Below are 25580 nucleotides of genomic sequence, written 5' to 3'. Positions count from 1 at the left end.
ACTTCATGTCTACAGTTTGGGTAAGTAAGAAAACATTATACAGATTTATAATTTGTTTTTAATTAACTGTATATTTTTTTGCAGTCTTTCTCGTACAATGGTATAATTCCACTGTCTAATCTTCTTTTTTACTAAATATCATGATGTCTGAGAAAGAGGTTTTAATATGATGCATAAAAGACAATAATTGTATTTACATCAGGTACTCTTACTCATTGTCCTCCTAACACAGGTACTGCTTGGCCATAGCACGTAAGAACCTGTGCTTGCGGACTTTGGCTGCTTCCCTCTGGATCTCATCGTTGTTGTTAGAGTTCACCTCAAGGAGACCCATCATTGTCAACTAGTGGAATAAATCACAAGGAAATAAAAGTTATATGCTGCACTTGGAGATAAAACAACATATGGCAGTTTATCCTATACATCATCATTCTTACCATCATCATTACCATCATTAAGTATATACAGTACTCATATGTAAATAAATTCTCACTCGACATGGCAATCAGATACAGAAACATGAAAGAGAGATCCAAAGAAAACAAGGAAATCAGTTTAGATTTGTAAGTGTGGCAATAAAAATGCTTGGCCAGAATTCTGCTCAAATTACTCTTATCTTGATGGAGAACCCTGCTTCAAGAGTCACGTATGATGAAAACAGATGCAGGTAATGATGAGACACACATATGAGCAACCCTCACTGAAGAACTTAAGATAACTTAAGGAAAGACTTTAAATGTTAAGTCTGTTGAGGTTACAGGAAGATATGAGAGAGCACTGTATGAGTTTGGTGAAGTCAGAGGAAGATATGGCTGAGAAGTATGAATAATTAAGGTTACAGACAGAAAGACAAGCACAAGATGTAACTAACAGCCTTATCCCTGCGTTGTATCTCTCCACGCTTTTGGTGCATGTTGATGATGAACTCAATGAGGGAAACATCCCACAGGCAGCTGTAGTAAGCATCCATGGCATCCACCGAGTTTCTTTCCTGAAGGCATCGTAGTGCTGTGCTGTAGTCAATGGACTCTAAGAACTGGCACAAGATGGCTGCCTGCAGGAAGAAATGGTCCCTCTCAGAAAATGTAATCAAAATTTCAATTAAAAAGATGACTAAAATAATCCTTGTTACAACCTCATCCTGTGAATAAAAGGTGACTGAAGCTTGTTGTCTGTAGAAGTAGCTGTGTGTAGAATTATACACTCTATGTAGAACTATAGTACTGTAATTCAATGTAGAATTGGTTGGTACATAGAAATGTCTGTACTGTACATAAGAATGGGTCATAAGTGGTGGTGGTATAATCCATGTAATGACATACCTGAGTATAACAGTTGAGATTCATGCAACATCGAACCATTCTTCTGATAATACTGTCATTTAACACAGACTGATCTACTCCGGTATCATTTCTGAGGAAGTCTGTCGCAACAAACACAGCAGTCAGGTAGCCGGCCAGGGCACTGTAGTACTGGTCGCTCATGTAGGCAAGGTCAGCCTTCGACAAGTGCCAAGAGGTACACAGTGCTGTACTTGTCTGTTGAAGAAAAAGTAACAGATTTTTGTGTGTAATAATAAAATCATACTATATTGTACTGTACAGCAAGTCAGGGACTCTTAACTGAACTGTACTCTATTTCATCATCTGTTTAATGAGACCATCATATACATTGATCCTTTTTGCACTTTATAGCCGAGTTGGCATAAACATGAAACTATAACGTCAGTAACTCCTACTGAATAGAGTTTATAGGACACACTCCCTCAGTTCAATTCACAAACATTAAGTTGGTCTGATCTTATACTCAACATGCTTCAGACTTCTCCAGTGTCACTTTCCTCTTTCATTATTTAGTTGCATATCTCTTTAAAATTTTTTAAATCTGATGAAATTACTGTATTTTGATTAAGAAATTGTAATACAGGTATACAGGATATCTCATTGGTTCAAGCAATGTAGGAAATTTTTTCTTCTATTTCAGATGAAGGAATCATTACAAATCAACAAAAGTGGCAGATATAATATTCCTATAGAAATAAGGACACCCAGGCATATATAGGGTCTTGTTGATAAGATTCTTTTGCAACTGTTTGGTGTGCAGCATCTCACTTTCCATACATGGATTCTAAACTAACTTCTTCCTCTAGTGTTAATTTCTTTGCCATCTTCCTTGATTTGTTACGATTCCCTCAAAAAATAAAATAATAATCTTTTCCTATGGTGCACAACTTATGAGGTACTGTAAAAATAGACAATAATTTTTTTATTCAAGAACCTTAAATGATTAATGTATTTTAGGATGTGCAATAAACATGAACCTAAAAATCTGACTTTTTCCTACTGATCTTTAGGTTCCTGTTTATTGCACATCCTGAAATACAGTAATCATTTAAGCTTCTTTGGAAAAAATGGCCTTGTACTGTACTGTATCCACATATTGTATATTGCATAAAATGAAAACAAAATATACTGTAACTTACATGTGTTGCTGTAGGGTATAATCTGGTTGCATGATTCACCACCCAGGTTAGTGTGTCTTTGACTGTCTCTATGTGTACGGTGCTGTAAATCAAGAAGCAGTAACTAGAGTACTTGTTTTACGTCGATACAGAATTAATTCTCTATGCCGAAATCCACTATACAGGTATCACTTGTTTAACGATGGGGATATGTTACTGAAACCTAATGTTAAGTGAAATTATCGCAAAATGAGGGAGAGTGAGGAATAATGCCCATGAAGATGGCATGTTGTCATTGTTACATGTAATGAACTATAAAAGTTGTGAAATAATCATTACAAAACTCTAACGAGGCTTAGAAATAAAGAAAATAATACTGTATATAAAATTAGAAAATAAGAAAACTCAAGAGCATAGATGAGTGTGTGTGTGACAAGTGATTGTATGCATGGGCTTGTGGAGGCAGTGGACTGTAATTGCACTCAGTAGCACTAAGAGTGGGTTAGGCTGACCTGTGAACTATGTTATGGTTATTGTTCAACTCATAATTTTGGAAAGATACACATAATTAAATATTTAATTGTTTTACTCTGTTACATGCACACACAATCATTCAAACAAACTAAAAAAAATAAAAGAAAATAATTATTATAAGGTGAAAAACGTAAAGGGAATAAACATTTCTTATGTGTACAGGAGTTTGCACATAGATCTCGGGAGGTACAGTATACACGTGACACAACACAGTTCAGCCGGGTAGTCGCCCAGCTGACTCAAGAGATGTGTGTGACTGTTGTCTGTATATACCATAATGTCACAGAAGGAGAGGAGAGTGAGGCTGATTGCAGTTACAGCTCACTGCCTCATATACACCCCGTCAGTAAATGATATTCGCTGTTTTGGCAATTCACGACCATTTTGAGACCTAAACCCCTGCAAATTTTAATGGCATGCTGTATTCAAATATGTAAGATGACTTGACATTTTTTTCATAATGCTTACACTTCAGAGCAAAATGTCCTAATGAAAGATTCTCTACATTGTTACTCCATAAATTATCTGATTTCCAACAAGTTCAGCTACACAAAAGAATTACACCAATGAAAAAAGCGACAACACGACCACTCACTCACTAACTAACAGCGGCCACATGGCAAGATGGTCGATGTGGACTTCGCTATTAGGTTCCTGGGTCAGGATGTTTAACACGTGTCCCAGGAGTGAGATGATGATGGAAAGACAACTTGGTTCTCTTATGTTCTCCAGAAAATCTAGGAATGCAGATCGGCTCATAACAACTGTTGACAGGAAAAAGATATTAGTGTATGTGGAGTCCAAGTTTTCAATAAATATTTAGGCAGAAGATCCCAAAGAGAACTTGAAATAGTTAGGGATGAGGGAAGCTGTAGTTTATTTAAGGTAAATTAAGGAACAAATACCAAACTGCAGAGTATGAACAACACCAACTATGGGTGATGATATGAATGAAAATATGTTTAGAGACTAATTAAAGTTGCATTAATAACTCTCCTGTGATCTTATAATTCCATATTAACATTTTTATTCCAGGAAATATTTTACCTGACCCACATATCCCCCAAATCAGTTGAATTACTCAGTGACTGTACAAGCTGAAAACACTGTATAGGGATGACATGTGACACACGACTCTCAATAAATAAAGTTTAAGGATCACCTGTATATTAAACACCTCAGTTTAACCATCCTAATCCTTACCTATCCTAATTTACCCCTGCCCCCCCAGGTAGTATTAGGGTGGTTATTCTTCAAGTGAAATGAGGTAGGGTGTCTGTAATCTTGAGGTAATCAAAATTTAAGATACATAAAAGTGCCTAACTGTATGGCAGGCAAAATAACTACATATGGCTTTTACCAATACAAAAGTTAGAACTATTTTATTTCATCATGTAAATAATAAACCAACTGTTTAATTTGTATATGCTATCTATATAATTATACTAATATCAACAAACACTGTAACATTCTGATCATACAGCACAGTGATACAAGGGGCACACCCATATAGCTGTACATGTCACCACTCCAGAAATAAAATACTGTACTGTCTCCATTTGGTAGTTAAAATAATATTAAGTTTATGAAGATATTGCCAAAGGAGATTTAAGTTGGTGCGTAGAAATAAAGGCTCCCATCTACCTGAGTCATGGTGTCGCTCAATGGGCGTAGACTGGCCAGAGCTGGACCGTTTGTGTTGCATACTGTTCACCAATATTCCAACCACTGAGGAGAGAAACTCATTATGTATCACTAAGGTGGCTTTATTTCTCCTCCCTCCTCAAGACAGGTGGAGAAGATGAAGTCTTAATTCTAAATATTAATGACAAATATAATGAGGACACAGTATTAAGATGCTTTAATACTAATCTATAATTTTTGTATTCCTGTTTCACTTTAGTGTGGGATGGATCAAGGAAAACAAACACCTTAAAACTGCCTGCATGATGATTAGAATAGAACATCACAAGAGCTGAAACAATGAGTGGCGAGTGGAGTACTTCTGCACTCCACTCGTCCGCATGTACACACACACACTCTATGGAGTGAAGGCATATATATATTTGGCACCTCCAGGCTGCCAGGGCCAGACTGTTGGTCCTCTTCCCTCATTTCCTCCCCAGCAGGATTATCAACAACCTCCCACCAACGTACAGTGCAAAGATTGACTATCAACCAACAACTAATATACAAAAGTGACAATTTCAACTCAAAAGACAGGAAATAATTATCAGACAGTAACAATCAGTGCTCTGCGGTCAATGGTCACCTGATAGGGACCTCACACATCCAGGGCTCACCATACACAAAGAAACAGGTATTAGCACAACACACTAATGTGGATGCTAATGTAACAACACACCTTGGGTATGTCCGTAATTTTCTGACCGAGCTAAAAAAATCTGGTCAAAGAGAATACCATAATTCAGGTGAAGTTCAATGTCACAGTAACCAATATCTCAGAGATCATACAATACAAGATACAGTTAGTACAGTAACTTACCAACATCCCACAGGTCGTACCAAACACCCTTGTTGGTGTGTTTCTCCCTCAAGGCGTGAGCTGTTGCTGCCAGAGGCTTCACCAAGGCCAGCAGGTAGAGGTGAGAGGGTAGAGACACTCCACCCAGTAGACTGTTCCACTCACCAGCATTAAGCAGGAGGAGGATACACCTGATGGTGAGCAAAATCATCATGATCACAGTACAGTATAAGTGTAGATTCATGCAATCTTTTCTCCATAACAAGCACCACAGGGTGAGAACAGACACAGTTAAATCTATTCATTAAGTTGTCCTGGCCAAACACTGACCGTATTTAAAGCAAGATATTTTGAATAGCCTGAGAAAGATTAGAGTGGAGGACTGTGGTTGCTAACCCTAAGAGATGAGGATGGTATATTTTGAATCATTCTAGATTTTATGATACATGGAGGAAAAACAATCCATGGCTGGGAATTCCACAAGGTGCTACTATGAGGTATAAATTAATTTTAGTAAATAGAAGTTCTGTAACTATGAATACAGATAGACAAGACATGAAGCAAATTACTTTCATCATTGCATATATAAAAAATAATTATGTTATTACAATATTAAATTTACATATATTACATCATGTGTTATTGTGACTACAAGTTGACAATCCCTTATCCGAAATCCTTGGGGCCAGATGTGTTTCTAATTTCGGAATTATTCAGATTTCAGAATGTTTAAGTTAGGGTTTATATATCTTTATATTTTTATTATTTTTTTTTTTTACAAGGAATAGCCCACCCGGGCACAGGTCACTGATCCACATCAGGGCCCGGGGGGTAATAATAATAATAATAATAATAATAATAATAATAATAATAATAATAATAATAATAATAATTCATTGGTCTAGGTCGTGTTTCTTACTTTTGATCTGTTTTTAATTTTTCCATTTTCATATTATTATTTTATTATTATAACTATTATTATTAATATTGCTATTATCATTTTTGTTATTATTATTATTATCATTATTATTTTATTCTTGCGTACAGTTATTTTTATTAAATTTTTTATTTACTTTGAATTATTATTATTATTATGCAAGCATGTTTTGTGAGATGTGGCAACTCTGTAGAATGCTTCTCTAGCATCCTTACTCTAACTAACTATTGTGAGGTTCCTTAGGGCCATTCAGGGAGTGTTAACATGATATAAACAACCATAGACTTGCCTTCCCAAATGAGCCAGCTATTGTACCAGGTATAAATGCAGGCAACTGTTCCCGTGAACAGGAACTACACTTATAACTGAAGTCAGGTCAAGACTCAAAAAGACTCTACACTGTAATTCTCTTCTTTAAATAACGTGATGAAAATGTATCTACTTAAGGTAGTATGAGTGCAATTGTAATTCTTGTTTGGATGTTACTTTAGTAGTTCATCTCAAATGTGTTGTGACATCTCTAGTTATGTGGATAATTTAAAGCAAAACTTCTGAGTCTGGGCCTTGATATAAATGACAGATTAACAGTAAATTGTGTTACTGTACTGGCAAGATATTTAATGTGAAAATATTCTTCACTTTAACAGGTTAAATTAAAATCTGAGAAGTGAAAATAGAAGGAATGTTTCACAATCATGTGACTTAATCAAGGGTGGTCAATGCCCTAAGGAAAACTAACCTCTTTTGCCTGGTCACTGCCACCCCAAAAATTGTGTTAAATGGCATAAAGGTGTTTTTAACTATACTGCACTGTATGAGTAACAAAGCTTATGTAAAGTTAAATGAAGAAAGAGAATTAACATTGACTTTACCAATTATTGACACCGGTCCAAGGAGCTATCCCATCTCTCCCGCTGTGGGCGCTCAAACACTGCCGAGCTTCATTCGTTAGTTCACTCATAACAGAATCTGTGAACAAAAATCAATCACAAATTCCTTATTTTACTACTTAGAAAGAAAACAGTTGAAGAAGACAAGTACGGTATTGTACTTGAAGCCTTTACTATCCTACTATACAAAGTTACAATACAATCAATGGACTCTTACTCCAGGAAGATGAGTTACATGGATCTTAACATGGACAGCAAATAATGACAGACACCTGCACACAAAATTTCCATTGCCCAACAGACCCTAATGGGGACCCAGAGTAGGAATTAACAGCCAATAATAATAACTAGATCTTTGTATGTTTACTTATTAAGCCATTGTTATGCTTGAAATCACTGTAAAGGGAGTTTACAGTATGGCAAAAAAAAAAAACACACACAAACAATCTACTCTGGGCATGGAGGGACAGTGCTGAATCTGCCATCATTGTAGACTAATTTTATGCACGCACACACAGGAACACCAAGACTAATAACCTTAAAAAATTAACTTACTGTCCACACAAGGTAAATCATACAGGCAGTGTTGTATCTTAGACATGAGCAACATCCAGGTGAGCAGCTTACACAGGCGACCAGTCTCTCTACCGGGGAGCTTGGCTGCGTGGATCATAGTTTCTTCAAGCAAGTCTAATGCACTCTGAAAACTCTGAAATAAATAATAGGAGACAGTGAAAGATCATGCACCCCAGTTTGTTTTACTCTAAGATTAACCACTCTACTTGCTAACCTAACCTAACCCATCAGGTAGTGCTAGGGTACTTAATCATTAGGTGAAATAAGCTGGGGGCCAAATGTTCATGAGATCCTACTGATAGACAGATAAATAACATATTTCAATACAGTATTTAGATTAATGGAGGATATTATTATTATTTATTAAAAAATTACGACCATATGTTTGACTTTATTTTTGTTCACTTCTGTAAACCTGTTCTTGGTTCAGTGTGTTGGCTGGCAGATGTCAACAACACCAATAACAATAAATATTCGCTCTCATTCATTTATTATTTCAGCAGCCTTACCACATGTGTTCTGTTATGGAGTTCTCTTGCACATGACCTTAAACTTTTATCTCGATGAGTAATCACTTCTTTATATCTTTATTATTTACTGTTAATACCATTATCATATTTCCTTATTCAAATGTTTCTATGTAATTTTTCACATCCATTAACCACTTGTGAATGGGGTCCCTTCTCTGCTGTAAAGAGTGTATTTTCCAGTCATAAAAAGAAGGTCATCAAGTTGTCTTACAAACCTTGGCCTGAGTAAGTTCTACAGCTTTGGCAATATACAGGAAGACGAGCTCTCTCTGGGGGGTCTGAGGCAGCTTCATAAGGGTGTTGTAGATGGGTATTGGCATCTCCCACTAAACAAAGATAAATAATAATAATAAATTCAGATTAAATGATCACCAAAAATTTACATTAAGAGCTGTAAATGGAAGCAATAGTAAAGATTACACTACAAGCATAAGACCAAATGTAACCTAACTTAACCTAACCCACCCTAACTGAACCCAACCTTAACGAATCTAACCAACTCGATCACAGGTAAGAGAATACAGCACCACATGATATTAAACTGTTATGAAGCCAGATGTACTATACAGTATACAATCAATCAATTAATTATTCAATCAATCAATCACTACATCAATTAATCACTCGATCAATCAATCACTCAAATAATCAATAACTCAATCAATCACGAGAGAGAGAGAGAGAGAGAGAGAGAGAGAGAGATCATGAGAGAGAGAGAGAGAGATCAATCACGAGAGAGAGAGAGGTAAAGGTAAAGAGTTGAAAATAGATTAACAAACAGAAGTCATAATTAATACATTGAAATAAATATGTACACTCACGCACCATAGTCTCGATGCATCCTCTACCCCTACTCCTGACTCGATGGAAGTCGTAGCCTTGGCTTCATACCGAACGTCCCCCCCCCACCCATCGTTCAGTGTTGCAATGTGGTAGCTCGAAGTTTCGCTAGGTTGTACGAATAACAGTTCATGATGTAATATTTGAGAGAATATATGCACGATACAGGTTTTTTAGTGACTTCACGACACTTTATTTGCCATCACTATACAGTTAACATCACTATACAAGAGGGACCGTTCGGTTTGCAGCCCCGACTATGACTTCCCTCGAGCCAGGAGTAGGGATAGAGGGTGCATCGAAACTATGGCGCGTGAGTGTACATCCATACCAACATTTCATATTTTAGACACATACTAGCAAGATCTAGTGAATAAATCTTTAATTTTCTAAGATAACTACAAGTGTACGTCATTCGTTTGGGTCATGACCTCCCACTACGTGATTAGAGACAAAACTGAACCATGTCTGTTTTAACTCATTGACTACTTGACTCAATAATCACATGTAATATAGACTCATTTCATAAAGTCGAAACTCTATCCAGATATTGCAGTGCTACTATAGCATGCAGTCTATAGAGGTATTTAGACTACAGCGCATTTACACTACAGCATAGCGTGTGGTCTGCAATTTGTCCAATGCTTCAGAATGTGTACTATCAAAATTTTCTTAGTAATTTACGATAGTATTTTTAGTATTTTAATATTTTTAAGTTAGGTTAGGTTAGGTTTGGATAGACTAAAGATATCTTGTAGACAGACATGCTATAGTAGCACAGATATTATGAACTACTGTAGATGAAGACAATAAAATCCTCACCTTCACATTAAGTTCTGGGATCTCTTTCTTGGGTATGTCAGGTCTGGGTGGCACTGTGCTCTTGTAGTGCATCACAGCACTCTTGAGTACCTCTGGGTTATAGGAGTGGATCAGGTCCCATATTATGTCATTGAGGTTGTTGGGATCTGTGGACCAAAGAAAAACAAGTACCCCTGTATATATACTTAATATCTGGTCATACAGTTTCAGCCTTAACCATTAAATGATGGCCATCGTCAGTGAAAGTTAGCTGTAGGGATGGTGGCCGTCATCAGCGGAAGTGACCATCATCAGCGGAAGTGACCATCATCAGTGGAAGTTAGCTGTAGGGACAGTGACCATCATCAGTGTGTCATGTTCCTTTTGTTCCATTTCTCCACACACAAACATATGGGGGCAGAGTAGGGTTAAGGTGGTGGTCAGCCATATTTCACCGGATTTACTGTTATTATTAGTGTTTACCAGTATAATAGTACTTAATACAGTGATATCTATGTTAGCTGGAACAATTGGTACAGAGCACTTCCGGGAATGAGAGATTTCAGGGTGACGAGACGACATTCTCAAAGCCAGAAAAAATCCCTCATCCCCGTAATTTTCGGGTAACGGAAAAATGTTCTAGGAAGTTCCAAAATGATGCATTATTTCATATCCCCTGTGGAACAAATCCCCAGTGTATAATGAAGACAGTGCAGGAGAAGAAACAATGCACCTAGACAGTGCGGGTAGTGTATACAGATACAAATATTGTACTGTATCTAAACAGTGAGCGTATACAAACAAAGGTAAACAGCACAGTACCCGTCATTGAAGCCTCAGGGGATTTCTTAATTAAGCTAACTCTTGATTCTTCGTACTGTGGCCACATTGTCAGCAGCTCCTGTTGTGAGATGAGAGCCTTGAGTGGAGGACACACTTTAATGGCAGGTACCAAAACTTCTCTGATGTTTGATGCCAAGTTGACGGTGAGCAGAAACATGCGTATCCGCTCCTTGTGTGTACTGTTGAGCTTGGAGAACTTAGCAACCAATGCCTGGAAAAATACAGTAGATATACATCACTCCAATAAAGAAAAAAAAAAAAAAATAATAATACTGTAATAATAATAATGTAGCTATGGAGCTGAGTAGAACCTCGATTCCATGAATTTAAAAAACAATGGACGCAATCTGCTGATCCTGAGGCGTCCGTCCGTATTGGGAATATTGGAATGAGACTGTTGTTTCGAGGAGTAGCCATCAGGTAGCAGTGGCGAGTCAGCACACAGCTGCTGATCAGCATCCCTTTCCCGCCTCCTCACACTCTATGTTTACGTGCACTCAGCATAAATGTGGTGTTGTTCTCGCAGAGTTGAACTTGATGTTGACTTCATAAGATAATTCTGTACTGTACAGTAATGTATAAAGTTAATACAAATTACTAACAATGGCCCCTAAAGAAAGTGGCGGTGTGAAAAGAAAGAGAGTGAATCTGACATTTACTAAAACACTTGAATTGATAAAGAAGCTGGAGTCTGGTGTTTCAGTTTCCTGTGTGTGGGAGGAGCATGGTGTCAAGAAACAAACAGTGTCAGATATTCACAAGAGCATGGAAAAGCTTACATCATTTGCATTACAGTATAGCATTGATGCTACAGAAACAAAAATTCATCAAGTGGTGCAAGGAAACATGTGAAAGTGGCACAATATAAAAATCTTGAAGAAGCGGTGTATAAGAGGTACGTTCAGCAACGGTCTTGCAGTGTTAACATTTGTGGCATTGAATTTCATGCTTCTGCACTTAACTCTAACCTAAATCACTAACCTGAATCAGAAACTGTACCCCAGGCTTGCCAGCTTGGGATAAAGAAATGGGATAACTGCTATTCCACAACTCTCCCTCTAGTACGTTTCTGATGGTGTTGAGCGTCTGCACCTGTAGGATTAACAGTACAAATACAGTAATATTAAATGGATAAAAACTAGCACTAATTAAGTAACTGGGAAAACAAGGCTATAAATATTAAATATATCTGTAAAGTAGTTTAACGAATAAAATGGAAAACTAAAAATAGGTACATAGAACAATTGTTACATATTATGGTTCAAAACTGTTCAAAGGCCCTGGCTAGCTCTTGCCAATCCTGTATATAGGTACATACAGCATATATAATCTTCAGCAGTGACAGTATCAAGATCAAACACTTTATTTAGTATCTGCACTTCAGCTAAAATTTTCCTAGTACTGTATGATATAGAGACAAGAAAAGAGAAGGAAGAATGAAAGAAAGAAAGGAATGAGTTAATGAAGGGTGTTGTGATAAATTAAAAAAAATATCACTGGGATGTTATAAATTACATAGACAGAACCTATAATATATCAGGGAAGAATGACTTAAGAAAATATGCTTACTCTATATACTCGAAATATATGAATGTATGATTAGAGGAACACTCAATACAGGGGGTTAGGTTAGGTGAGGCTAAGTTAGGTGAGGTTTGGTTAAGTGAAGTGAGGCGAGGCTATAGGTTAGGTTAGATTTAGGACACATACAAGTAGAATAACCGTAAGGAAATGTACAGGTGAGAAAAAACTGTAAATTGAATGAAAACATTGAGAAATTTCTTTTTTCATGCTCACAAATCCTCTCTCAACATGATGCTTTTTCTTAATAATAATAAAGCCAAGTCAGATAAGTGATGTTGTCATATCTATTCATCAGCTTCACCTTCATCTCAGCACACAACATCCCCACACCATACATCAACAACAAGTCCGGTTCCTAAAAAGCCAACTTGTTACCATAGTGGAAACAATGTATATCGGAGGCTCCTAATACCATACAAAACCAGGTAAAGTTAAAACACAATGTACCTGTAAAAGGAGTCCTTGTGGAGCCTTCTCAGGTTTAGCTTCCAGTTCAAGCTCAAGATTCTTCCTCAAGTATGAAGGTATCTCAAAGGCCACGTTATCATCAGAGAGAACCTTCACTAAATCCTGGAAGAGACAATACAGTTACGTACAGTATTTCTAAAGTTCAGGAATGGGCTGCTTTGCGATCGGGATGGGTTCCTGAAAAACTGATCGTTAAGTGATTTGATCGCTGAGCAAACAGAAATGAGAAATAATATCTTAAACAAGGGATAACGAGGAATAATATCTCTGGAGATGGCACCCAGTAGCACTCAGAGCTAGTGAGATTTGTTATTCTTCAACTCCTAATTTTGGGTAGATATACAGTACGTACTTTTCTTCATTTTCTTGTACACTGTTACATGCATACACTTTTGTTCATACATAATGTGCCCCCAAAAAATTTACAAAAATAATTATCATAAGGTCAAAAATACTCGAGCTTAAGAACATAATATACAGTATATACTGTATAAGGAAAAAACACTAACCTGATACCCATTACTAGCCGAGTACAGAAACCTATCGTAGAGTGATCGTTGCTCAGGGGGTGTCGAGCGACCACACAGGGATGCACAGCTCTTGTAGTACCCCCTCAGCTTGCTCTCGTTCACTTGGCAATATTCTGGATGTGACCCTATTTCCGGCAGGAGTTTACAGGCTTCGGAAAAGTGAGAAAACGCGTCTTCGTATCTCTCCTGCAGGAAGTGGTAGGCTCCCAGGTCACAGTGGATCTGGTGGGAGAATCATAGGGTTTTCATTATATGGGATCACATGAGGATTATAGGCACCCTAGCTTAGAGGATTATAGGGACCCTAGCTTAGAGGATTATAGGCACCCCAGCTTAGAGGATTATAGGCACCCCAGCCTAGAGGATTAAATGCACCCTAGCTTAGAATATTGTAGTCACCCCAGTTTAGGGGATTGCAGGCACCCCAGGTTAGGGGAATGTAGACACCCCGGATTATTTTAAACACACTAATACTAAATTGGGGCTTAGTGCAAGTTAAGTTAGAGTTGGTTAGGCCTGGTTAGGTTAGGTTAAGTGTGATTATATTTAGGCAAGATAAGATTAGGTTAGACTTCATTTGGTTAGGTTAGGTTTGATTAGATTTGGTTAGGTTCGGTTAGGTTTAATTTGGTTGAGTTGGTTAGATTATGTTTGATTAGGTTAGGGCGTCGAACCATCAGTTGAAATAAGAGTGGGTGACTTATCTTCATGAGATTCATTAAATGTTTAGCCAACAAATGGGACAAATTATGGCGAGTGAGGTAAAATAGCCATAAATCATAGTAACTGAGGTAAAATAGCCATAAATCATAGTAACTGAGGTAAAATAGGAGTAAATCATAGTAACCGAGGTAAAATAGAAGAAACAAAAGTAACACTGCCATTAAACTTTGATCATATAACAATACAGTGGTCAGATAACACCAAATATTTCTCCACACACCTGATACACTACACACCACACACCTGGCACACAACACACCACACTCCTGATACACTACACACCTGACACACAACACACCCAATACACTACACACCTGACACCACACACTTAACACACAACACACCACACACCTGATACACTACACATCTTACACACAACACACCACACACCTGACACTTGAACTGCTCATCAGCAACAGACTTGCAGCGGTCCCAGTTGTGACTAATGACGGAGCTCTGGTGAGTGTGCACGGTGAAGGTGGCCAACACTGGGGCACGAACCTGCAGGATGAGGAAACAAGGAAGGTTGGGTCTGATTATACAATGAGACGTGATGGTTGATGCCTGTAAATAACATTCTGCAGGACCAATAGGAAAAGTCTAAAGGTCCAAGCAGGTTTTGATGAGGTCAAGGAGCAAGAACCCCACGGCTTGTTAAACTATCGGGTAACTTATCTTTAAAACACAGTAAGTAAGTAAGGTTCTACTGACACTGCTTGGGAATTATGACATTATCTTACCTCTCCTGCTCCAAGTAACTGCTCGAGGATCCTGACCGACACTTCACCTCCTCTCTCCAGCACACTCAAGATGCCTTCTTGGACTTCACGAGACTCCTGTGTGGGGTCTTGCTGCCCAGGACTGAAATAAGTATATATATATATATAAAACAATATATAACACATACTTTAAGAAGATGGAAGAACCCAATTTTCAGTTTTACCACAAGACAGAGGTAAGGAAGGAAGAGTGGTTAGAGGAGTGTAGCGTGTATCAAGCACACAGGCGATGCCAAGTCAATCCAACTTAAAAAGGAACAAGGCAAGTAGGCTATGTGAGTTGGCTTAATGTACTTGCCCCCTCCCCCTCCCCCGAGATGCTAACATAGCCAGTACAGCACCTCTCAATTGGTCGCCGCTAAACACACCGAGACTTTCTATACTGAGCCAGATCAGCAACCCTCAAGTGTAAAACTACTGTATTCTGTGTTTCACTGTGGATCTGAACAACATTAATTAAGCAACTCGTAATGAAGTGCAGCTTATCTGGTGTTACTATTAAGATAATGTGCTTTACTCAATTGTGTGCTAGTATTAGGTAAATGTATTCATATCTGATATGTCACTGAATCTTTAGTTCCCTCTTACAAGATGATTATTTGTAATTGACATGGAAGGTTGAATTTCCTTTCTGGGCGATCATAGTGAGTACTGGCCAAAAAGAAGAACCACCAGAGGGCGAAGAACACCATCAAAATCATCACCGTTTTACTCCCATTTCCCATCACTGTTCTACTCCCATTTTCCACACTTCATGGGTTACCTGAAGGCATGGCATCTGAGGCTTGTACTAGCCTATTACCTTGAACATATCATTCACCAAAAAACACAACTCTTACATGGGAACATTAGAGACCTTGATGGGCTTGGCTGGTAACTTAGTCTGAACAAGGGCCCTGAGAGCATAGCGATGGTAGAGGGCCACACTGAACAGCTGGTACGGCAACAAGGGGCCAGTGTCCAGTGTCCCGTGAGTCGTTGGACTGCTCATATCCTCAAGTGTTTCGTGCAACAGTGCAACAAGGAGAGCATCTTGCATATGTAGAGGTAATCTGAAGAAATGAAGAAATAATTACTTATACAATAGAATACCATTATAATAAATATCTAAGATACCATTTCTCCTTCTAAGTGGAGTCCTCTCATCACTTTATGTCTCTGTCATATAAACTGTTATCCATGAATAAAGCTTAAACACATTGATCTTCAAGACATAACTGGAGGACCCAGACAAGCAACAGGAAGATCAAATTATCCAAATACTGTATGTTACACAGTACTGTTGTACATTTTACCTGTACACCTGTATTGTCTATATACAGACCGTATCAGTGCAAACTTATCTCTTATTATAATAACAGGGATGTGTTGATATAGGTAATGGGAAATGTTTGAGAGGAGCTGTAGGGTTACCTGACTGGATCTGGGCTTCACACCCAGATTTTTTTTTAAAGTTCTTGGCAAGTAGCACAAGAAAATAATAGGTAACGCTGTACATAAACAATGGATATGAACTAACCCCAAGAACCAGGAGTACATGATGACTTTATTGAATATCAATCTATCTATCTATCAATATATCTACCTGTCTCTATTTAGCAATCCTTTCATTCAGCTATCCATCCATCTATCAACGCACATTTAACTCTAAAAAGCGTACTTCTGTTCAAATATTTCCAGGTTCCAGTTGAGGTGAGCGGCAGTCTTGAGAGCCAGCACAGAGAGAGCGTTCTTCTTCTTGTTACTCTCCTGTGTCGACACGTCCATCGTCTCCACCTGTGAAAGTATTTTGGTTTAGATGATTAACCCTTCACTACTGGGATGCTACTTTTAATATTTTATTTTGCTAATACGTGAAGATTTTACTCAGCATGGAGGGAATCCCATACACAAGTGCTTAGGATTTACTTACAAAATTCCACTGTTACTAAAAATATTAACAATATAATCTCAGTTATCATATCTCAGTATTCATGGAATGATATTTACTTATAAAAATTCTACACTGCAATTACAATACTGTACAGTACAGTATAAGAATTTGAATAAAATGAGAATATATACCAGTATACTGTATACAGGTACTGTATACTGTATTGTATATCAGTATCAGTATTTGTGAAGATAATATTCACTTACAAAAATAAACCATTACTAAAATAATTAATCACAAATTAATAAAACACTAATTACTTAAAGCGGTTTAAATACATAATGAAGGCAGAGATGATCTATCATACATACAATCCCTGCACTTATGCCTGGTAAGTGGCTGTCGTGTTTTGCGGGATGTGGCAAATCTGTGTTTGTTTACATTGTATTTAAACTCCCGGAATGGCCTAAAGCAATGGTTCCCAAACACGGGGTAGCGTGCAGGACGCATCATAAAGGGTTACATAGTGGTCATGGGGTCGCTGGGATTGCATAGAGCTCATGGAGTCGCATGTGCTTTGCGGCGGTCAGACGTGTCAAGGACTTGATCCTCTAAAGGAGTGGCTGACAGGTGCACGCATCCTGCTATAAGTCACCGGTAGCTGAAAATAGTGAACACCAGACACTGCTTATGCACACTGCTGTCAGATGGCTCTCACGGGGAAAGACCCTGGAAAGGGTTTTCCTTCTTCGAAGTGAACTAGCAACATTCCTACAGGATCAGGGCCACAAGATTGCTCATTATTTTCGTGACCCCCACTTCCTTGCTCGCCTTGCACTTCTGATAGACGCGTTTGATCATGCCAATAAACTCAATACATACTGAACTTCAAGGAAATTGTAAATGGGTGTCTGATCTTCAGTGTGCAATAAGGGCTTTTGTCAGCAAACTGCAGATACTTCAAGAACAAGCTGAAGCTGACAATTTTTGTCTTTGCTTTCACTACTTGGAATTCACAGCTAAGATAGATGTTGATTTTGATGAAACACTAAATCTCACGGAGGAGAAACACGATTTGCTGGAATATTTACAGAACCTGACAGCAAACTTCAATGACAGATTCCCAGAGTTGCTTACAGTCTTTTGATTTTGTTCAGCTTACGTTTAAGACTGACATAAAACAGTGTGGCTTTTATGCTTTCAAAATGACAAAATTATTCGCTAGCAATGAGGCAAGGGTGAATTTTGACGTCTATGATGACAGCAAAATTTTGAATTACTTTATCAAAGAAACATTCAACAGTAAAAGTCGAGCTATCAAGGTTCTGGTACAATTTGGAACGACCTATGTCTGTAAGGCAGCTTTCTCGTCAACGGTGTTTATAAAAAATTATTACCATAACCGTATTTCAAACTCCAACTTAGAAAATTGGTTGCTATGTTGCTTAACTTCCTATACCCCCAGGTATAGAAAATTAATCATATGATGATGTGTACACTGTACATGTCAGATGTAAAATATGACATATTGCATACAACTTATCACAGAATTGTAACTTGAAAAAGTATGTTATTTTGTTTAATCACATATATAAACTCCCAGTAAATACAAAAAAATATACTTTATATTAAATGAGAATGCACACATGTCAAATATGAATTATGGCTGATGTGATTTGTATTAAAATTTAGTTAAATATTGCTGCACCTCAAAAAAGAAATATGACAGAATTGTAATGAAGAAATTGTGTGTTATTATGCTGCTTCACAATATAATTATGTATTCAGGCACAGTACAATAAATGGTGATATAAATATGTCACACATCAAACATGAGTTGTAACCTACTTCTGACAGTGTTTACTTTTACACTCCTCAGTAACGTACAGTAATACATTTTCCGTATCTGTTTCTACAATTACCGGTAAATATTTTTGTTATGAAAATATCTGTTCCAGGTATAAGTGCAGGCAACACAACACGACAAATACAAACCTCACTATTTCCTCCATCAGTTCTCTTGATGCTGTTGTAAATGAACTGGATGATGAGGCCAATTGGTGATGGCTCTGAAAAGGACAGACAGTGAGATTTAACTTACTTACAGTATCTGTTTCCTACAGTCCTGTTGGTGTAGGTCAGTGGGTCATGCAGAACATAAACCTCTAAGTAAGGGACTATAATAGTATGGGAGATTTAAACTTGTACAAGAAAAGAAAAGATTAAAAAATCAGTCAAATTTATTGTCATTATCATATTTCAGTAACTTCCGAGTGACTAAATATTATGAATCATTCAAAATATTGGATAATAAATCTACCCATCAGCAGGAATAAGAGGTGCAGAGCAGTTCCAAGTTTGAGAGATTTCTGGTTATGGAGATGAATTTCTCTTCCCCCCCAAAATTGCACATCTCCAGAATTTTCCAGGTACCTGTACTAGTGAAAGTTTTCCGAATGTCTAAACTAAGCATCTCGCATGAAGCGATTTAACCCCAGTCGGACAGACGGAAATCTGAATTTATGTAAACACCACTGTATATGTACATTAGCTAAAACAACTACCTGTGCAGGTGGGGGTCGATATGCCTTCATGTACCAAAATTTGTCGTCCATGGTCTCATAATGTTTCCCACAAAGTATGCACAGATAGTTGTTTCAGCTACTGTACAATATATTGTAAATAAATAAAGTATACTACAGAACTACTGTACTGTACAGTATACACTGTACAGTACTGACCAGCAGATGCTGCTGTCTTGAGCTTGTGATGCAGGCATGCCAAATGGTGATATGATATACTTTTCAGCCTTTCATGGGGTACATAGTCGAAAGCCTTGGCAAAATCTAGGTAAATATTGTCGATATTACCGCCCTTATTTCTAAGCAGTACATTTAATAAAAAAAATTTCACTTTTTTACATCATGAATCTTTAACCCCTCCATTACAAAGATGTAATTTTTAATATTTTATTTGGCTAACAATTTTATTCGGCTCAGAGGAAACCCCATACAAAAGGGGTTAACCAGTAGCGAGGGCTTCCCCAATCTTACCCCACATACACAAACATGGAACCCAGGAAACACAAAATGTGCAATGGCGATGGCTGCTGTCCCTACTGCTAATGTCTACTGACTTTGGCCACAGTTTAAGGGACAATACTATATAACTACAGTACTGCACCTTCTTAATATGACTAACTCCCTACTGTACAACTACAGTATACAGTAATATCTCCGTTATCCAGAATCCCTCAAACCTGGCACTCTCCGACAGCCAGAATCAAAATTTTCTCGGATAATCGTTCCCAAAGCCGGAATTTTTAGGACAATTCTGGCTTTGGGAACGATTTTCAAAGGAGTACATTTTCCGGAAAATTCAGAGAAAATTTTCCCGATGCCCGGAATATTCCGGGGATGGGGGAGTTTTTCCGGGTTTCAGAGACGAAAATCAAGCACATTTCCAGAAATTCAGAGAAAATTTTCCCGAGCTCGAGCGATGATGTAATGGACAATTTCTGGAACTTACAAGAACCCTTTTCCATTACCCAGAAAATTCTGGGGATAAGGGATTTTTTCCGGCTTTGAGGGTCATCTCGTTACCCGGAAATCTCTCATTCCCGGAAGTGCTCTGCACCAATTGTTCCGGCTAACGGAGGTATCACTATTAACATTACAGGATTAACTCACCGGGATTGGCTTGGTTCAGATGGGATTCCAGCAATGTAGGATTTAACAGAAACTCAAACCAAGCAACTGTGTCTGATGCCATGATGATTTCTGAGCATCTGTGGAGAATATCACCATGTCAAAAATGGAATTAATACCCAGGAGAGAACATCCTGTACATTAATACATTTATGTCAGTGTAAAGGTAGTGGTCCATCCACAGACTTGTAAATATGTGTGTTGTCAGGATAAAGAAGAGAGATCTAATGTTCGCTGAAGTTTATTTTTTTTTTACGGGGAGTGGCCCACCCGGGCACAGGTCATTGACTCACATCAGGGCCTAGGGGGCAAAAATGTTAAAATAATAATAATAATAATTAATAAAGATTATAATAAAAAATAAAATACAATAATAATAAAAATATTGAAGGTGGATGGCAAACGATAATTTTACCAAATAATCTATCATCTCTTTTAACACAAAAATGAATACCTGTATCTATATTCTATATATTTTCAAATCTTGGTAAATTTGTACTTTTGGACATAAGTCCCTAGAGGTTGACCAACATGTTTTTCCAGTGTATTTTGGTGTGTTTTAAACGAGTCTTACCTTCATTTATGGCGGAAACTGCTCGTTTTAGCCCCACCCCGACCCCCCAACAATAATGGGGGAGGGCCGGGGGAAACTGGGGTTTTGGGTGGGGGAGAACGAGTCATCTAACCTAACACACCTAACCTTACAACTTAACGTAACCTAACCTAACATAACCTCACCACCGGTAGGCCTAGCTTAAACTAACCTAACCTATCTTATTTATCTCCAACTAGTAATAAATGAAGCTCAATAGTCTGGTAATATAACCTGACATAACGTATAGACAACTCTTTCTTTCCTTCACCTTCACATACCTCCTTGACCACTGGTGATTGTCCTTTCTAAATTTACAAGGGAATTTATAGTACGGCCACTCAACAGACGTAGTTAGAACAAGGTGATTAACAGTAAACTACACCATTAAAGTACTTAACGTAAACAACTCTATACCAAACAGAGACAGCGAGAAGGACCGATTGTCTGCCGCCCTAATCTGAGGATATATAAGTGGTTAATATATAGCATTAACCCGTATATATAGACAGACATATATAAGATAGACATATATAAGATAAATATAGATAGATCGATACATACACAATAACTTTTTTGGCGACGGTCTGACTAATTACCCAAATGTAGCCGCAATGAAGTTAAATAATGGTCCTACATGAATAAATCGGACTGCTAATTACTTCTCGATTATTATTTGGTGTCATAAAGTCACATAAAAATTGGTAAACTTAATTTAATCTGAGTTGTGTTGTATTAGGTTAGGTTAGGTACATGCACTCGATCTATTAACTCAAATTAAATTACGTTTCCATTTTTTTTTTACTTTGTGACATTAAATACTAGTCGAGAAGTGATTGGTAACCCGATTTATTCATGTAGGACCATTATTTGACTTCATTGCGGCTACATTTGGGTAATTAGTCAAACCCTTTGGCGATTGAGACCTCTTTTTGGAGGATGGAAAATTTGTTTCAGATTCTTGTATAAAAGAAATGATTTACACTAAGACAGCATAAGGCTTGCTTTTACTTTTATCCTCTTCGCCACTGATCGGCTCGTTAGCCGCCCGAGCGATCGGTCACGTCTCTGTCACGCACTGTTGGCAAATACTGGGCTTGCACCGGCTCCTGAATGTACCTGAACCCGCTCCAGTGTTGGTCAAGTCTGGTCTTGAAAGAGCTCACACTCGGTGCCGTCACAACACTCTCTGGTAGATTGTTCCAAGAGTTTACAACTCTCACTCCGAAAAAGTTTGCCCTCACAGTTTTCTGGACTTGCGGCTTCTTCAATCTTGAGCTGTGACCCCTTGTGGGGCGAGCGTCCGCCAGCTCCAAGTAAGGACACTCAACTGAGTAGTGCCCCCTGAGATGCTTATACACCTCAACTAGGTCCCCCCTTGCCCGTCTATAGTATAAGCTAGGCAAGTTTAGGCGCTCCAGTCTCTCAGGGTAGCTGAGGTGCCGAAGTGCAGGCACCAGTCTGTTGGCCCTTCTTTGAACATTTTCAACCAACTGACAGTCCCTAGCATATCTCGGGGACCAGATGGGGAAGCACTTCACTCTTGAAGATCGTTACGAGGGACGGACCGTCTAGATATCTGAATGACCTTCTTATAAGACCCAATAATTTATTTGCCTGATTTACCTTCTTCTCGCAATGGCCCGAGAACTTCAGCTCATTGTCAACATACACACCTAGGTCCTTTTCACATACAGTCTCAACTAGCGCAGTTTCTTCATCCCGTTGGGACATATGATACGCCTCCTTACCGTTGGTAAGCTTTCAACATCACTCACAAAGGATCTTGTATGCTTTAACTGTAATCAAACGTATCTAAGTTGACTCAAAACAATGGTGTTTTCTCTCACATTCAAATTCATTTTATAGAGAGGTTGGTTTCAGTAAGTCAGAGAAAATGAGATTCGGAGGACAGAGGCGTCTTGAACGATGAGAAAACGGACTTCTCAGATGGGGGACTCAAAAGAAGGCAGAGCTACATGTTTTGTGGGCTATTGAGCGCAATATGAATCGTCTGATTTTGCGTTAACTGACGCGTATGACCGTGGTCATTACAAGGACACTCGACTGAGTAGTGTCCCTTGAGATGCTTATACACCTCAATTAGATCACCCCTTGCCCGTCTGTAGTATAAGCTAGGCAATTTCAGGAGCTCCAATCTCTCAGGGTAGCTGAGGTGCCGAAGTGCAGGCACCAGTTTGGTGGCCCTCCTTTGAATATTTTCAACCAACTGACAGTCCCTAGCATATCTCGGGGACCAGATGGGGTGACAGTACTCCAGATGGGGAAGCACTTCACTCTTGAAGATCGTTACAAGGGAAGGACCATCTAGATATCTGAACGACCTTCTTATAAGACCCAATAATTTATTTGCCTGATTTACCTTCTTCTCTCAATGGCCCGAGAACTTCAGCTCATTGTCAACATACACACCTAGGTCCTTCTCACATTCAGTCTCAACTAGTGCAGTTTCTTCATCCCGTTGGGACATATGATACGCCTCCTTACCGTTGGTACGTCCCAGGTGCATCCTCTTACACTTCGTGACATTGAATCTCAGCAGCCATTTCTTCGACGATTCTTGGAGCCCACAGAGGTCCTTCTGCAGCTCTTCACATTCCGCTTGGTTCCTGATTTCCCGAAATAACTTGGCGTCATCGGCAAACATTTGTATAGAGGAGTCTGCAACGTCAGGCATGTCATTTATGAAACAAACAAACAACAGCGGCCCAATGCACTGCCCTGTGGAACCCCACTTGTTACAGGTACGGATGATGATTTCGTACCATTAATCACCACACACTGCTTGCAGTCATGTAGACATTTCCCCGAATTCCGTACCCTTCCAGTTTGATTTTCAGCCTTTCGTGAGGTACACTGTCGAAAGCCTTGGCAAAATCTAGGTAAATATTGTCGATATTGCCACCCCGCTCCAGAATATGGGTCCAAATATCCAATACCTTGAGCAATAATTGTGTTAAGCAGGAGCGCCCCGGCATAAAACCGTGTTGGCAATTTTACAAGCTTGTTTCGTAGTAGATGTTCCATTGCGGCATCTCTGATAATACTCAAGTACTATACATATTATGATGGTCAGTCTCACCGGTCTATAGTTGTTCGTGGAGTGACGATAGCTCTTCTTGAAGATAGGACTCACATAAGCCACTTTACATTCACTGGGGACCTTTTGTTCATCCAGGCATTTACAAAACAGGATCTTCAGGGGCTCGGCAAGCTCATTGCACAACTCTCTTAGCACTCTAGGATGCACCATGTCAAGGCCGGGACTCTTATGGACCTTTAGCCTGGACAGTTTATTTCTAATACCCTCTTCTGTGAACACAATGCATCACTGTACCACTGTCTTGTTCACAACAGATGGACCGTCCACCGGCCTGAATCACTTCCGAATCATGCTTCTACACACTGCTGATGTCGTCAACCACCACCAGCTATCACACCTCATGCACACTCTAGAACAGGCGTGGCAGGTGAGTGATAGGTAGAATGAATGGATGAATGAGAGAGAGAGAGAGAGAGAGAGAGAGAGAGAGAGAGAGAGAGAGAGAGAGAGAGACATAATCTTCCCCACATGTGTATCATACGTCATCTTCCCAAGGTATATGATCTGTATAACTTCATGGACCCGAAGCGCCTGGAAGACGGCAATGAATGGCTGCAGGAGATGATACACGAAGAAGAAGGAACCAAAGTGATCTTGGTATTGTCACCTCAAATGGTATCACATATTTCTACTATATTGAATCCCGACGTTGGTAAGTTTAATCTAAATGTTTATCTATACTTATCTACCTTCTTGTTTACTCTTATCTACCTTCTTGTTTACTCTTATCTACCTTCTTGTTTACTCTTATCTACCCTCTTGTTTACTCTTATCTACCCTCTTGTTTACTCTTATCTACCATCTTGTTTACTCTTATCTACCTTCTTGTCTACCCTTTATCTACCTTCTTGTCTACTTTCTCTACCTTATTGTTTACTCTTATCTACCTTCTTGTTTACTCTTATCTACCTTCTTTTTTACTCTTATCTACCCTCTTGTTTACTCTTATCTACCTTCTTGTCTACCATTTATCTACCTTCTTGTCTATCTTATTTACCTCTTCATCCACCTTATTTATCTCCTCACAACTTTATCTACTTCATTCTACTTTATCTACCTTTATTAGCCGATACCTTGTTTGTTTTTTCACTTGTAAACAACTCTAGTGTTTAGTTTTTTACCTATAAACAAATTTGTGTTCAGCTCCAAGCCTTAGTGATGGTCAGTTCAAAACTGATAATATGTTACATAAATTTATTTGTCAGTGGCCCAAGTTTAAAAATGCTTTGAAAACCTTTGATCTAGATGTATGATAGTTATTTTGTGGGTCCCTTTTTTCTGACCTGACTTGGCTAGTCACGTC

General features: G+C 38.5%; 1 protein-coding gene across 4 annotated transcripts; it reads right to left on the bottom strand.

Annotated features, from left to right (window-relative positions):
- Window positions 1-40: 40 nt before the first annotated feature.
- LOC121856565 (integrator complex subunit 8-like) lies at window positions 41-21569 on the bottom strand. 4 transcript variants are annotated; one of them, XM_042352179.1, is made up of 22 exons: window positions 21425-21569; window positions 20544-20641; window positions 18850-18923; window positions 16642-16757; window positions 15821-16033; window positions 14943-15063; window positions 14593-14703; window positions 13459-13701; window positions 12929-13051; window positions 11879-11989; window positions 10877-11108; window positions 10076-10221; window positions 8629-8739; window positions 7863-8016; window positions 7290-7386; window positions 5502-5671; window positions 4640-4723; window positions 3591-3759; window positions 2483-2564; window positions 1323-1538; window positions 872-1054; window positions 41-343 (listed from the first exon to the last, which is right to left on the bottom strand). In XM_042352179.1, the coding sequence occupies exons 2-22, from the start codon at window positions 20623-20625 to the stop codon at window positions 224-226; spliced, it is 2958 nt and encodes a 985-aa protein (XP_042208113.1). In that variant the 5' UTR covers window positions 20626-20641; window positions 21425-21569; the 3' UTR covers window positions 41-223. The 4 variants fall into 4 exon arrangements, 3 of the variants coding, with proteins under 3 accessions (XP_042208113.1, XP_042208112.1, XP_042208114.1); XM_042352178.1 differs by having other exon boundaries at window positions 21435-21569; XM_042352180.1 differs by lacking the exon at window positions 21425-21569 and adding an exon at window positions 21136-21158.
- Window positions 21570-25580: the final 4011 nt, after the last annotated feature.

The sequence above is a fragment of the Homarus americanus genome, unplaced genomic scaffold (assembly GCF_018991925.1).
Source record: "Homarus americanus isolate GMGI-L3 unplaced genomic scaffold, GMGI_Hamer_2.0 scaffold17532, whole genome shotgun sequence".
Classification (NCBI taxonomy): Eukaryota; Metazoa; Arthropoda; class Malacostraca; order Decapoda; family Nephropidae; genus Homarus; species Homarus americanus.
This window is presented reverse-complemented; position numbering and strand designations above follow the sequence as displayed.